General features: G+C 47.4%; 1 protein-coding gene across 1 annotated transcript; it reads right to left on the minus strand.

The window, feature by feature from the left end:
- Positions 1–3372: 3372 nt before the first annotated feature.
- Positions 3373–11513, minus strand: SIGLEC15 (sialic acid binding Ig like lectin 15). Its single transcript, XM_074932945.1, has 5 exons — positions 11462–11513; positions 8366–8749; positions 5902–6261; positions 4864–4894; positions 3373–3469 (listed from the first exon to the last, which is right to left on the minus strand). The coding sequence occupies exons 1-5, from the start codon at positions 11511–11513 to the stop codon at positions 3373–3375; spliced, it is 924 nt and encodes a 307-aa protein (XP_074789046.1).
- Between the last annotated feature and the right edge of the window lie 3495 nt (positions 11514–15008).

Consider the following 15008-nt stretch of genomic DNA (forward strand, 5'->3'; position numbering starts at 1 on the left):
TCTGTTGCAGATGTGAAATCGAGCCTGGGGTCGTCTTCTCCAAATGGTGCCCAACAGACTGAATTTTTGTTCTAGTTTTACTGGAAAGACTTTCACGTCCCCAGCATCTCCCACCCTCCCTCCTACCCTCAACTATAGTGCTCTTGTTCACATCATAAATGCAGCCAGGTAATCTCAGAAGGAAAACTGAGTTTTGTGTTGTGTTCAGCATTGTAGATTGCAGTGGAAAGAGATTAAATTGGAATGTCACGTACATAATAACAAGTGTGCCTTCTGGGTAATCCCTGCAGTTTAGTTGGAGACTGAATAGCTGTGGCTTTTTGAATGTCTGACTTGCACAGCAGTTGTTGAATCGGTATGAATTGTTGCCTGTGGATTGCAGCTGAAGTATTTATCAAGAAAATAATGCCAAATAGGGAAATGGACATAACAGCTGAACGTGGCATTAACTTAAGTCAGTGGTACGAAAAACCGTAAGATGCATGAAATGTGCAATCAGTGCTTGCTAGGCAGGCTGACTACAGCATGCTGTGGTGGTGTGCTGGTGGGAGTTGGTGGTGTTTATTCTGGAAGTTAGTGTTCAAGAGAGCAATGGCCAAACCCTGACTATGCATAAACTGGGGGGAAAGGAGGGGAGGAACTGGAACACATCTGTCAGGCCAGAGGGAGGTCAGTACTCGAAACCACCTGGCGTGTGCCCTGCTGTCTTTTGTCCTTCCAGTATATCCTGGTTTGAGTGCTTGGTTTGAGTCCCCTGTGAGGACCAGGGCCTGCCAACATGGAGATTCTTCCTTATGTACCTCCTGGGCCTGCACTGGGTACCCACCACACCATCACCTGTGTCTGTTGGCCTGCTAATGCTGACCTATAAGTTCTCAGCTGTCTTGTCATCCAGCCTGACCAGTGCCCTTTGCCTTCCCGCTGTGCTCTCATACAAAGGATAATTCCTCGTCCTACTGTCCCAGCTTGTCACAGAAACACAGAATCAATCAAGTTGAATGATTGGGATCATCGAATCCAACCCTCAGCCCGACTCTACAAGTTCTTCCCTACCCCACATCCCCCACAGCTCATCCCAACGGCCCTGAAACCCCCCCAGGGATGGGGACTGCCCCCTCCCTGGGCAGCCTGTTCCACTCTCGGACCACTCTTGCTGGGAAAAATTCTTGTCCTTCCTGAAGGAAGCACTCCTGGCTTGTGAGCTGTCCCACAGCATCTCCATTACCCTGGTGAGATTGTAGCCCTTTAACTGCATGTGGACCTCTTAATTTCTCCTGCTTGTTCCCCCACTTGAGACACCTGATTGTGCTGATTTCTCAGAAAAGGTACGAGAGCTTTCTCAGAGGCAGTGGGAGAGCAATGCTGAGAGCAGACTCTTCCCACTGAAGATCTGTCTTGCAGGGGTTTGCATGGGTTAAAGACATCCCTCACGGGGGAGAGGGGCAGGGTTCACAGGCCAGCTCATTTCTGTGCCTTTCCTAGTGTCCAGGGGTGTGGTGGGTTCCTGTACCTGCACATCCTTGTTCTCCCATTTGCTGCGCTAATGTGAGCTGTGCACTGGAAACCAGGTGAGTAAAAGTCAAACAGTGCCGAGCCGTGAGTTTCCTCACGTCTGAATTGCTGCAGCAATTTTGTGATGTGTGTTTGCTGGCAGCGCTGCGAGCATAGGGTACTTCTCGGGTGGTTTTGGGGCATGAGGTCTGACTCTTCCATTTGGACCCAAACTACTTGAGGTAAAGAAGTAGTTTTCAAGAGGAAAATCCTGTAAACCAAGCCTCAATCCCACACATGGATAGGAATGGGTTCTCGTTGCTCTAACGTATGTTTACAAATCATAAGGGCTCAGAAATTCAATTCAGTTTGTCCAGTTAACATTTCTGAGGTCTCTCTCTTCCTGTGGCGCCTGTGAAACAGCTTACTGGTCTGTGACTACGCTCTCTGCTCTAATTTCCTTTTTCTCTTCCTCTTTTTATTAAACCCGGCTTTGCCACTGCTGGGATTTAGAAGATCAGGTTCAAATATTTCCTTGCATTTATTTTTTTATTTTTTTTTCCTTGTTATCCTGGCCAAGTTATTTAAAACTGTGCCTTAGTTCCTCAGTGCAGATGTTATGAAGAGGTGAGTTTTTAAAATTTCCCAGGCTGGGGCTGAGCTTGCAGGCAGGACTCAGTAATGGTAATTCAGTAGCAGCTTGGGCTCCTGGCCAGTGGTGGTTGTTACCAGAAAGCCGGATTGTTAGGGGAAGAGTTTTGGAGCTGTTGCACTGGAATGATTGCACAGAGCATCGAATCCAGTTACACAAACCTGAAGGCAGGTTCTTCTCTTTTCATTCCTTCTCCTTATCCTCTATGCCAGCCTGTCGCTCTTCACAGCCCCGTCCTGGACCTGCCTGACCAAGACTCCAGGTTGGCTTGCATCGTCCTGTACCATAAGCTGGGTCTATTCACCTGGTCTCAGAGCACGTTCATGGCTGGGTTAGAGACTTGTCTCTGGATGGCCAGTGACTTTACTGTAGCAGTGACTCCATCTCAGAAGAATGTAAGAGATGGGTAGTCAGGCCTTAAAGGAACTTTTTCATGTAATACAGAGATGGAAGCCTAAGAAATAATTTTCTTTTTTTTTTTTTTTGGTAAGAAAAGCCAATTTTATTTATTAGAACACTTTCACAGCATATTTTATCACAAAGCTCTGAGATTCTGCTCACTTGCACACATGGGCACTAGGAGCTGCAGGAGAGTTACAATACAGACCACCCTTTACATGTCTTGCTTTCAGCTCTACCAGCTTTTGGAAAACCTCTTTTTCTTTCTGCTTGGAGTCCTCTTGAAAGTTAAGATTTCCTTTAAACTCTTAAATAAGGAGTTAAGGAGGAATAATAACAACAAAAAACACAGCAGAAATTCCAGTAGTGCTTTTTTTTCACAGCCCGTATTTAAAACACAAAAATAGTTCACTTGCTGGCCCTAGCAAGCTGCATGTGGTTTGACAAGTGGAGTGGCGAGAATCGCTTTGTGAAGTAACATTTGAAAAATGCCAAAGCAAAAAGATGTGAGAAAATGGTAGACTGTTACCTGCTTCTAAGCATTATCTGACAACACAGAGGTTGGTTAGAACTGACATCCTGTGTAGATCCTCTTCTGCTCTCCCAGCTCCATCCCTCTTTGTTTTCTCTTTTCTTCCATTTTCCCTTTAAGGGTTTCTCTTGCTTGTAAGCACAGCAGCAGGGATGGAAGTCATGCACCTGCAAGGCCTGCTTGACCTTGAGTGCATCAGTCACCGTCAGTCTTGTGTTCAGTGGGAAAAGGCACCCTTGAACAGGGCGGATGGGAATTTGAACCGTGCGAGCGGGTGTGGATGAGACCGCCCCGGTCCTCAGCTGTGTCTTGACGCTCTTCTTTCTGTCGGCAAAGTCTGGCTGCCGCCGTGTCTGCGGTCAAAGTTCTCGTAGGTGGAGTCCTGCAGCTGTGGCCTGGCAGTAGAAGGAGATGAAGACTCTTAGACTTTTTGAGTGGCTTCAGCTAGTAGTTAGGAGTGTCAGAGTAAGTGTCTGCAATTCTGGCTGACATGGATCCTCCCTTCTGCAGCAAGTAGCTTTTAAGTGTCTGAACTGCATGTAATGCTTTACATACTAAAGTATCCAGAATGATCTACACTGTTAGCATTAACTACTACTCCTGTCCTGCTGCCCAGAGCCTCAAGATTGTGACAAACTTCCCTTGAGAAGGATCTTCTCACCTACAGCATGGAGGATCTTGGTTTTTAAGCTTTCATCTATGTATATGTCTATACAAATACAGTCAAGGGTGTGGTATGTTTTAGACACTGTTAAATCAGCAAAACTATGCTTTTACAAATGTAACTGTAGGATTAAATTCCCCATTGCCTCTTTGGCAGTGTCCCAATGCTGTGTGCTTGACTGTTCTGCTGAAATGACCATCTTTGGGTAAGGTGAGGGAAGAGGCATCACGTAAGGATAACTCAGGTTGGAAGGGAGCAGCCCTGGGCAGGTGTAATTATACTGACGTATTATTATAGTATATATAACGTGTGTGTGTGTGTATATATATATATATATACACAGTATTACACAGCTTTTTTAGGTTTAGCCTGAGGGTTGATTTTGGTTTTTAGTTTGATTCCACCCCTTCCTCCTGCCATCTTTTTCTAGCTTGGCCACCACAGCTGTCAGGAGTGTCCAGGATTGGTGTTGGGCTGGGCAGTGGGAAATGCCAGGGTTACTGTGGGAGCATGGGATGGATACCAGCCAAAGAATGGGGCTCTGCCACACCTGAGCTGGCTCTGAGGTGGGCTGGGTACCTTCTTCCACACATGGCAGAGCTCATTATCTTTGGTGCAGGCATTTTTCCTGCCCCATTATGAGGCTGGAGCACAAAGGGAGAAGATTTCTGTGGCACAGGTTCCCCTCTCTCGTTCATCCTTCCTCAGCCTGTCACAGACCCCATCCCAGCCTGTTCCCCTTGCCTGTCCCTCTGGTGGGTTGTTCTTTTGCTAGTTTAATGTGGCTTCCTACCATGCTCTGGGCCTGCAGCCCACCTAAACTTCTGCTAGCCCTTTGCTACTACAGCATCTATGGTCTCTCCACCCTGCTGCCCCAGCCCCTTGTCCTCACATTGGTGGGGTCTCTTCTCAGCTGTACCCAAGGCAGAGCCTCCTCTCAGCCCTGACCAAGCCTTGGTCCCTCACATTGTCTTGCCTGGCCATCAGCTCAACCCTGTCCTTGTCCCAGGAGCCTGCTCTCAGGCCAGAATGTTGTTGCCAAGACCAAGGGCACATTGCATTTTTCTCCTTAGTCATCTCCACCTTCCTGCTGGATAACATACGTAGAAGGTAAGATCTCCTTACCGGGCCAGGCTGGATGGGGCAGAGGAGGGACCTGTGAAGTGGGAAGGAAGATGTGAGTTAGCAATGTGGTTGGAGTGAGCTGTGGAGCCACGACTGACCTAGAGCTGTTGGGAAGCTGCACTGGAGGGTGGCTGTGACACTCCAGTGAACGGGGAGAAGACCTTTCATCAGGCATGTGGTCCTCTTCATGGGGGTGGGAATTAGGCCCTGGAATATAAGGAGCAAAGCATTTCTGGTTGGTCTTACAGGTTCTACATCAGAAGAGGTGACTTTTGCAAAGTGTTGTCATCAGACTGCCCCCACAGATGAGTCAAAGTGATGTGACATCTCACCCAGCCTGAGAGGCAGAGCCCAGCATCCCTCCTGGTCCCCTACTCCCCATGCCATCACATAGCAGGGTGGTGGGCTGGGTGCCAGCAGCCTCTGGGTTTCTTGGGATGTCTCCTCCCTCGGTTCACAAGCTGATTCTCATCTCCTATGAGCTGTAGTTTCCCTGCTCTCATGGCCTTGGTTTGGTTGGGAGGTGGGATTTCACAAACGATGAGGGAGCACCCAGGTAGCAAGGCTGGGGGACTGAGACAGGTGGTCAGTAAAATGAGGATGCCCACCCCAGGAGATTAAACTGTTGCGTGGGATGCAGTGAGGGTAAATCCTGTCCATGGCTACAGGGGAAGAGGCAGAAACTAGTCTGCTTTGAGAAAGAAAGAAAAAAATAATCTGGTTGTGTAGGCAGCAGGTTCTCTGCTAATTGCCCATCTGTTAGTTTAACCTTTCTCCTCGGGTGCAAGGGAACTCCTACCTCTGTGTTTTCAAAGGTCCCTTCCCTAAGGAGACCTCCTGACTGCAGACTGAGACCAGCCAGCCAGGAGGTCCCTCTTACTTGTTCTTAGAAATATCCTTCTAGGGTGGGAAATCATAATCATTTAACCCCCCCTTGCAAACAAACCCAACCCCTCCTTCCTGACTTTCTCTGCCATATCGCATTGCTGGTTACCGGTCTGATGGAGGAAGACTACCGAGGGAAAGAGCGATACGCACCTCCTCTTGAGAAAACAGTGAAGCTCAGTATCACCAGCAAAATGAGCACTTTAATTCCCAGCGGCACAAAGATCAGGATCAGGAAGAAAGAGGTGTTGGATGCTTTGAATTTATAGAAGTACACAGCCCCCTCTGCTCTCCCGTGGCTGTTGACAGCAGTACAGGTGTATTTTCCGTCGTGGGTCAGGTACCGGAGCTCCTTGGTGACGCGGTGGTTCATGCTGGTGATGGAGGTGAGGTTGCTGTAGGGTGGTCCGGTCCAGGTCAGAGCAGGTGCTGGCTCCCCCTCGGCGGTGCAGCGTGCCTGGAAGGTGCGATCCCCATTGGAGCTGACGGTGATGTTAATGATCCTGGGGGCAGCTGCGGGAAGTGCAACAGGGGAGGGAAAATGAGTCAGGCTTCAAAGGCAGGTCTAATGCAAAACACCTTGGTCTTGGTGGACCCTCAGCGTGTTATATCAGGGTAACGTCGGGATCGAACCTCCCCTTCCTTATTTTTCTTGGCACTTTCCCTAGATTTCCCTACCCTGCTGTGTTGGATAGAGGAGCAAAGGGATTCACCCAGCAAAGCCTGGGTGCAAGGACGTGTACGCTGTGTTTTATCCCTGTACTGCCTTACGCTGTTTTCTGAGTTTTGGTCAGCTTCAGCTGTTGTGACCTTCTGTGGTGGCAGATGGCAAGGCACTGTGCTGTAGCAGGGCGATGACCTTTGAAGATGGGCTGCTGTCTGCAGTTGCACCGTGAATCGCAGCCCAGTGCTGCCCGTGACGTAGGCACAGGTGCAGCTGGTGACCTTTTCGGACCGGCTGCATCTTTACATGGTCCAGGACAAGGCAACCACAGTGCTCTCCTGCCAGCTTCTTGTGGCTCTTCCTTCAGATGGATTGATCTGCTTGTGTAAGCCCTTTGCTCAGTGCCTGAGACTTGCCGGATTTGGGAAATTATTGTCAGGGAACATTGGCATTCCTTGCTACCACCTATTTTTGATGTTTTTTTTTCCAACCCTGTAGTGACCACCCCACAGTTGGTGTAGGTTCCTGGTTGCTTTGGGGTAGCACACCCATGCCAAGATACAGTATGCTGAATTTGTAGCAATTGTGTGACTGAGTGAACGGCGGTAAAGATCATTTGGGGCGTGCAAAACGCTGAGAGATGTGCTGTTCAACATGTTATCTTTGGTCTAATCTGCTAAGGATATGACCAAGCTTCTCTTACCCATCAATCCTCTCTTCTTGGGCCTGTTGACCCATTTAATGCATGTGGTTCTGAAAGGCGTTGTGAAAACCGAAGGGAACTAACAGAAGAAAAGCAGGAGTTCAGTACTGATTTCATTTTTTGCCAGGCGAGACAACAAATACACAGCTTGCAACCACCTACAGCACATCTTCCCCTGTGCCTGTGTAATGCAGGAGGAATTTGAGGCTGGAGGACTGATCCACAAGAAAGATAGCTGTGTTAGTTGTGTGTCCCATGTCTGTGTTTTGGTGTCTAAGTTAACATTCTAAGTGTTATTTAACCCCTCCCATTCACACTGCCAGGGCCCATTCCTGAAGCAGGGTGCAGCCTGGGTACCATATCTGTGTGTGTTATCATTCCTCTGGTGTTAAAATCTAGGCAGGCCCTGAGAGACAGATCTGCTGCCATCCTGCCCTGGTCATGCTGTGTATGTGGGTGTTTAGGAGCTGCTCCAAGTGAAGGAGAGCCTCAACTACACAGAACTTCCCAAGCAGTAACTGAGCTCATCCTCAGGTCCCATCTGGATGCCCACAGTGCAGAGCAGGCGTAAAGCAGTTTCAGTTGACAACCAAAATCATCCAACACGCGGCACCTTTGCACTCACGGGTAAAGCCTGAGTCTGCTTCTGAGACCACCTGGGTCTCCCAGCGCTCCCTTGATCTGGGAGATGGGAATAGCATTTGACTTTTGTTGATCTGAGCTGTTTTTTCAGGTTGTTTGTAATTAATGTTTCCTGCTCCAGAGAAGTCTGGACCTATGGCACATCAGTACCAGGTATCCTGGCTTTCCAAACCCGTGTTACCATCCAGGCCTTCTCGTGCTTATGTGTGCTCAGCACCCAGGCTCTCCAGTTTAGGTTCTGTTGAAGAGGAAGTCTTTGACCCCACCAGATGGGCTGCTGACCCTCCCGTGCCTCTCTGCTGCCTGCACAGCTCCTGTGCTGCAGGGGCAGAGTGGGATGTCCAGAACTTGGTTGTCTCTTACCTTAGCAGCCAGAGCCTCTTTCCTTACCTTCCTTGACTTGTGCTCATCGCCTGATACTGGAAGCCTGTGGAAAGCAATGAGTATTCCCTGCCCAAATGTTATAAACTATCCACAGAGCAGGGAAAGCCAACCTTTGGAAGACAATCTCGGGTCAACTTCTGTTACCATCTCATCAGTTTCCACATCCTGTGGCTCTTGTTTCCCTACAGGAGGCTTTGCCTTGTTTGCCTCTCACGCCCTCTTACCAATCAAATGCAGCTTTATCCCATTCCTGCTTTCATACTTGTCGTGGATATCTCCGGACAACTCCACCCGGCAGAAGTATCTCTCACTGTCACTCCAGGTCAGATTGTCAATCCTGATGGAAAGGTCCTTGTGCCGGGGGTTGCCAAGCAGTTTGTATTTGTTTTTGTAGCTGATGGCAGTTTTACAGAGCTCGCTGGCACTCTGACTAATGCACTTGAAAACTACCGTGCCGTTGTAAGGTTCCTTGATCCTCCAAATGGCAGTGAGGGTCCGGTCAAATGTTTTGTAGGGGTGTGTGAAAGTGCAGGGCAGGATAGCCATCTTCCCAAGTTCACCAGTAACATCAGATGGGACGTGAACGGACCAGCCGTTGGACTGCACACCTAGAAGCAAAAAGAGATGATCAAGACTGATTTATCTGGGGTGTTTCAGAAGGAAGTGGGGCATCCTTCCTGCATTTACTGTCTTATTGGTCAGAAAAGGGGTGCTGTGTACCCGTGGCGGGCCCTGTGCTGCTTGATGTTCTTGCTGAGGACTTGCAGATGATGGAGCAGCCCAGTTACTGTGGCTGCGTTTGCTACCAGGCTGCAGCAGAGCTCAGCAGACTGACTAGCTCATGTTGGAAGTGATGTAATTCCTAATCAGGCCTCTGTTTGTCAAGTGAATAATAGCACCTTAAGTTGTGTAACAGTCTTTTGCCGTTAATAGATGTTTGTATGCTTGGAGGAACAGACTTCTTTAAAAAAACCAGAAAGTTAAAATAAAAGTTTTGTATGTATTCAGAAATCTGGTGGCTTTATGCACTGAAGTGCACAGTAGTTGAAGCAGCCCCACTTTTGAGTGCTCGCACACACACACGCACACTCCTACTTTATAATATTTGTTACACTGATATATTACCCCTGGGGAAGGCAGCAACAGCTGATGTTTGTGATGATCAGTGCTGCTATCATCACAAGGTGGCATCTTACTCGTAAGCTGAGACAGGATCTCAGTAAAGACTTGAAGATACACATCTTACAGAGGCTGGTGAGAACAGCAAGTTCCCTGTATCAGCTCCTGTCCTAGGAAGGAGGATGCCCTTGACAGTGCAGAAAGCATCTCCCCTTTAGCAGAGCAGGTTGCTACTGCGTGGACTCCAGCTGACAGTATCTTCCCAGACAGGCCTCGTCCTGGTGTCATAGTGAGGGAAGTCCTGAGTTTTCCAGCTGAGATGTTACCAACAGTTGGGATTTTTCTCTCTTGGCCAAATCTGGTCACAGTAAATCCTAATGCAGTCTGAGGAGCTGAACCTCACTGCCACCAGACCCAGTCTGATAATTTTTGTCCAGTGACAAAAATAGCCTTCACCCGAATGGATGCTCCCCACCTTGAAGTATATAGGGAAAACTCAATGTCTCATCCATTTTTCTTTCCCAGGAACCAAGATCATCAACAAACAACACCTGTAGGCAGTACTTTCCATACTGGTATGTGTAGCTATCCACTGTCTTGCTAGTTACAACAGCTGTAGCAGCAGGTTGTGGCCTCAGGAATGTCTGTGGCTATGTTCCTGTTTTTTATAAAACTCAGTTGATGACTTCACGAAATCAGGAGCTTTTCCCTCAATAACTGGGAATAGCTGCAAAAAATGTAAAGGTGTCCTGTGCGTCATTGCCACCCGTCCCTGGTCTGTCTGGCTTCACTGTGGTCTGCGGGCATTGTCAGCTGTTGGGTTATTTGTGTAAACTCCAAGATAAGACTTGTTGCTTGTTCATATATCTGGTCACCATGATATTTGACAAATACCTCTGTGGCGGTGCAGCTTGTATTAATCTGTTGTGTGCTGCACAATGGACAAAAGCCAGTGTAGGACCTGTGCTTGCCATTAATTTATTCATCTGGAATCAGTGCCAAGCCAGTATTTTGATTACTGAGATCTGGAGTCAGGCTGCCTTGTCATTTATTGTAAGATGAGAGTACTTTTTGCATCCTAGGTAATCTATATACATGACCGCTGAAGCTCCAGGAAGCTCATAGACTTTGAGCACAAGGACACCTGGCAGTGAAAACAGAAAATGCTATTTCTTTCTAGTTTATTTCATGTTATTTTGGTTACTTTACAGCATGTCACTCTAACCCTTACTTTTGGAGAACTACAGATCATGTGCTTTTGAGTACATCATTTGCTTTTCTCTGCCACCTTTTTGGTTTGCATTTTTAAAAAAATCTTTAAGTAAAGAGCATTCTTTCTAGCACAGACACATCCCCTTGCCTTACACATGAGAAATAATTTTTAAAATAAGTGCTTCTGATGTTACCAGCTCAACCCAGTTCTGTGAAAACACAGTTTGGCTAGGCTGAGTGGAGGGAGTTGGCAGCATTGTGTATAATTTAACCTTAACCTTAAAGCTTCAGCATGGTAGGTCTTCCATGGCTTCCTCTTGCTAATATGCAGCCTCCATTTGTTCCTGGAATTGAAGCTCTCACAAGAAACAGAGAAGGTCATAGGAAAACAGTCTATGCACCTTACAGGAGGTAACTCCTGAAAGGAATTGTCAGGTCAATGTATCTGCTAGCTGTCAATGGAAAGGTTATGAAGACAAGATCAAGAGCTGGAGACCATCACAGACACTGTCCTTGCTCTAGCAAACACTGTTTGACAGTATATCTAGGCAAATCCCATTGAGTTTAATGGAATTTAAGTGCATACTTGAGGTTAAATGTGACCTTAAGTGCTCAGTGCACTTAGTGTCTGTTGCATAGTAACTCCTAGGAGTGCAAAACATCACTTGTGGGTGGTAATGGAAATGCCGCATCCAACTGACAATGCAGGGGGAAAGTTAGATGAACTCCCTGCGCAAGTTTAAAAAAATAAAAAATGCAAAAAAAAAAACCCAAACAAATAGAGACTTCTCTGATAATTGCAGAGTCAAGCCTTTTGAGTTTTTCCAGTATTCTCACATGTATCTGGAATTTCAGGATTCTTTTAAGCAACATGATGGATGTGCACTTCTTGGAGAGTTTATTATACCTGGTCATTCCCCTGGCGTTTTGACTAGAGTGAGAAGAAAAGTCCTGATCAGACAGGGATTCATAGCACGCTCAGAACTCACCCTTCTTGGAGATACGAAGGAGGCACAGGAGAAACAAGCTGAACTCTCTCATGCTGGTTGACGTTCTCCACTGAGGTGTCTCAGCAAACCAGACCCTCTCTACTACATCTGAGCTGCTGGTCTTGCCGGTCACAAAAGGTTTTTTCCAGGGATGGAAGAAGTTGTGGTTTTCCTCTCCTTGGAGGGAATGACTTGTCTAGCTGAACCAGCTCTGGATTCAGATATTAATAGATCTGTGGTCAGTCATGTGAAAAATACACCAGAGGGAATCAGGGTATTACCATTTTCCAGCTAAAGGAAGGGGACTGCAGCTGGGGGCTGTGAACACCCATTCCATGTGTGTGATGGGGAAAAAGGGGGGTGGCTTTCAGGTGTTACCAACTCGCCAGTCTCGAGGAAGTCCTTGCCATCTGCCTAGGGAGGTGGCAACCAAGACCCTTGCTTTCCTGGCTTGAGGCAGTTCCTCCTCCTGAGCCTGGAGTCTGCAAGCTGACTTGTGCTTTACCTCTTATGCTTACTGGTTGTTGTCACCTCCAGGTGTTAAAAAAAAAAAAACAAACCCCCTCCTTTTTGGAAACCATCTGAGCCCTTGTGCCAAGGCTCAGTGGTGGCAGAGCGCTCTGGTGTCCCCTGGTACCCTGCTCCGTCTGGACTCCCATGACCCTGACGAGTCACAAGTCGTTCTCCTCCTTCTTAACCCACATTTGAAATAAGCTGAGCTCCGGCTTTTGCCCAGAATCCTTGAGCAAGTGCTTGCTCTTCCCTTGTGGTTCTAGCGTGAGCAGATTTACTGTGCAGTTTGCTGATCTGCAGAGCCCGGGGCGTGTGGAGAGCTGACCATCCTCCACGTCATCTCCCAGACGGTGATCCCGCGATGCTGTTAAATCTACCCTTGGACCATGTATTCCCAATCTGGTTTTAGCTTGGGGTTTGCCGCTTTTGCTTCTGACCGGAGGATGTCTGACTCCCTCTTCTCATCTCAGCAGCTGTGCTGCTGTAGGGCCCCGCTGCCTGGCTCCTGCGGGGGACGGGCACAGCGGCACCCGCACGATTCCGTGGGCACCCGCGCCGTGGGTGTGCGGCCGCTGGAGGGCTCCCGGAGTCAACGCAAGAAGATGCTGCCGCCACTTGCGCTGTGCCAAGAGCCAGCGCCTTCCCCCAGCAGAGATGCCAGGGCTCCCCCTTTGCTCCTCACCTCTTCACCTTAAACTTTCCACCTATGTTCCCTTCTTAGCAAGAGGGACGTAGAGATTTGGTAGTATTAAGAGTGTTTGCTGCTTTCTGAACCCTTTCTTCGTTCTGGTCAAAGAGTGTCTGTGAAAGGAGGGATTTCTGTTTTCCCAGGCTTTTTGGAGGAGTGTCTGAGAGTACCTAGCTATTATTTACAGTGGCTTAGACCTGCTGTTACTCAGTAGAAGGTGTTATTATTTCAGCTGATGACTTAGACCCCTGCTCAGTCCCTGTGCATATCTACGCATACCTCAAGCAGGAGGATGAGGACCCAGTGCTTTAAATCCTTTGCAAACTGTCCTTAGCAGCTATAAAAAATAGTGCAAGCCATTGCCAGCAGTGAAGCCTAATGTTAGGGGTGGTGGAAACAACAAATAAAAAAACCTTATCCTTATCCCATCCGTGTTATGTGCCTTTTCTGTGTACCTTCCCATTTTCCTCCGTTTACTGTTTGATTCTATTTGTGATGTAAACTTTTTGGTGTTGTGACTGTCATTAAGCGTTTTGCCCCTCATGGCACAGTGGGGCTCAGTGAATTGAAGTAAAAGATTGAAGTGAAATCCGTGCTAAAAACATGTTGTTACAGTGAAGCAGAAATGATTAATGTAAAGAGTAGCTGTGGTGAACACTTAGTATGAACCTCGTCCTCTCAAATGTTTACTCCAGCGTGTCCTAGACAAATATCTGGTAAATCAGTGCAGAAGTATGAATCCTTTGAGTTCTATCTCTGGAATAATCTTATTTTCAGACAATGAGATGGCTATTTGCAATTAAGCATTTTAATTAAAATAGAGTTGAAAACGTATAGCTGAAAATGTTTATAACTATTTGAATCAGTCATAAAATTTTATAAACAAAACCGTCTATGGCTATATGATCCACAGATCTCTTATCGGTGACTTCTTCCATTTTGTGCTTATATAATATCTAAGATTTCTGTAAAGAAGGCTGCTTCTGGTCCAACACCAAAACCAGGATGCCTTCCGTATTCGCTGAATACTAGTTTTCTTCCTGGTAAATCTGTTTTATTAAGGGCTGTAGGTAATGACAGCAATTGTTATGCTACTTTAATATTTTCCCTCCGAGCTTGTACAGAGGAAACAATCTCAGATCTGGCCCCGGAGACACCCTAGTTTCTGGTGTTTTCTTGTGCTATGAAAATATATGGAATCTGGAGAAGGAGAAGAGAACGGAAACTTGTGGGTTTTCACACTCAGAAAATGGATCAACCTATTCAAATAAAGAGAACCTGTAAATAAAAACCAGAGGAACCTGTAGATACAAGGAAGTAGCAATCAAATATAGGCCAGAAGCAAATTTTCAGCCAAAGACATGGAGACATCTGCCCTTCCTGCCAGTGGTACGGCCAGCTCATGCCATGCTCTTGGGCAGCTGAAGGGGAGCATCTCATATGCCCCCACCTTTATGGCTGAGTCTGGTCCTGTGAACAGCACTCCTGGGGTTTTGAAGACTGCCTTTGGAAGATGGTACTGACTAAATCAGACTGCCTTCAGCAAGAGCCAACATCAGCTTTTCCTTCCTGGGCTTTGCCTCCTCTGTCTGCCCAGAATCCTGGTGGTGGCCTCATGGGCACTGAGAAAGGCGAGAGATGTACGGTGTCTGGGTGTCGCTTTGACTCTGTTAACCATGCGTTAGTGGCACTGTAAGGAGTTATGTACCGTACCATATAGACTGCAACTTAAAAGCGCTGTCTGATGGAGAAAGCACAGAAGAAGGGGTGACTGGTGTTGAAATAATTTGATCGAGATGGCTATATCTCGCTAGTGTGAATGTTTTACACGGCCAGCAGCATTTCCCAGCTATTTTTTGACTTTTCCCAGCTGCCAGGCTTCTTGTAAAGGTGAACCTCTTGTCGAGTGTTCATCTCTCCTAACTCCCTGAGAAATTCCTGCAGTGTTTTGTGATAGGTGGTTGACAAAACTTGGAGGGCAACCCAGAATCGTGCCAGGATGATTTCTTAGCAGATGTGCCCTCTGTTCGTGATACCCGTTGCACCACATGCGTTGGCAGACAGCAACTTGTTGGCAGAGCCCTTTGGACTTGTCAGAAGCTGCTCCATGGAACCTTGCATCCTTCTCCATTGACCACCGTGTTAAACTGCTGTGATCTGAGCATCTGTCTGGTCCTGGGGGGTGGTGATGTGCACCCAGGTTGCAACATGTAGATGGAGATGAGCACGGCAGAGCTCATGCCTCCTGGTCCCAGGTTTGTTACTGAGAAACTAAGCAATTATCTTTCCTGTTTAACTGTACCTGTACTGATAATGCACCCTCTTATTCAAGGACCAGAGTGAAGC

Source organism: Athene noctua, chromosome Z (assembly GCF_965140245.1).
Source record: "Athene noctua chromosome Z, bAthNoc1.hap1.1, whole genome shotgun sequence".
NCBI lineage: Eukaryota > Metazoa > Chordata > Aves > Strigiformes > Strigidae > Athene > Athene noctua.

Bases quoted from the DNA above. Each gene is read 5' to 3' on its own strand.
- SIGLEC15 (XM_074932945.1), bottom strand. From the start codon at position 11,513: ATGAGAGAGTTCAGCTTGTTTCTCCTGTGCCTCCTTCGTATCTCCAAG. The intron at 8,750-11,461 runs GTGAGTTCTGAG...TTTTGCTTCTAG, and splicing joins CCTTCGTATCTCCAAGAAGG to GTGTGCAGTCCAACGGCTGG. The intron at 3,470-4,863 runs GTAAGGAGATCT...TTCTACTGCCAG, and splicing joins GCCCCATCCAGCCTGGCCCG to GCCACAGCTGCAGGACTCCA.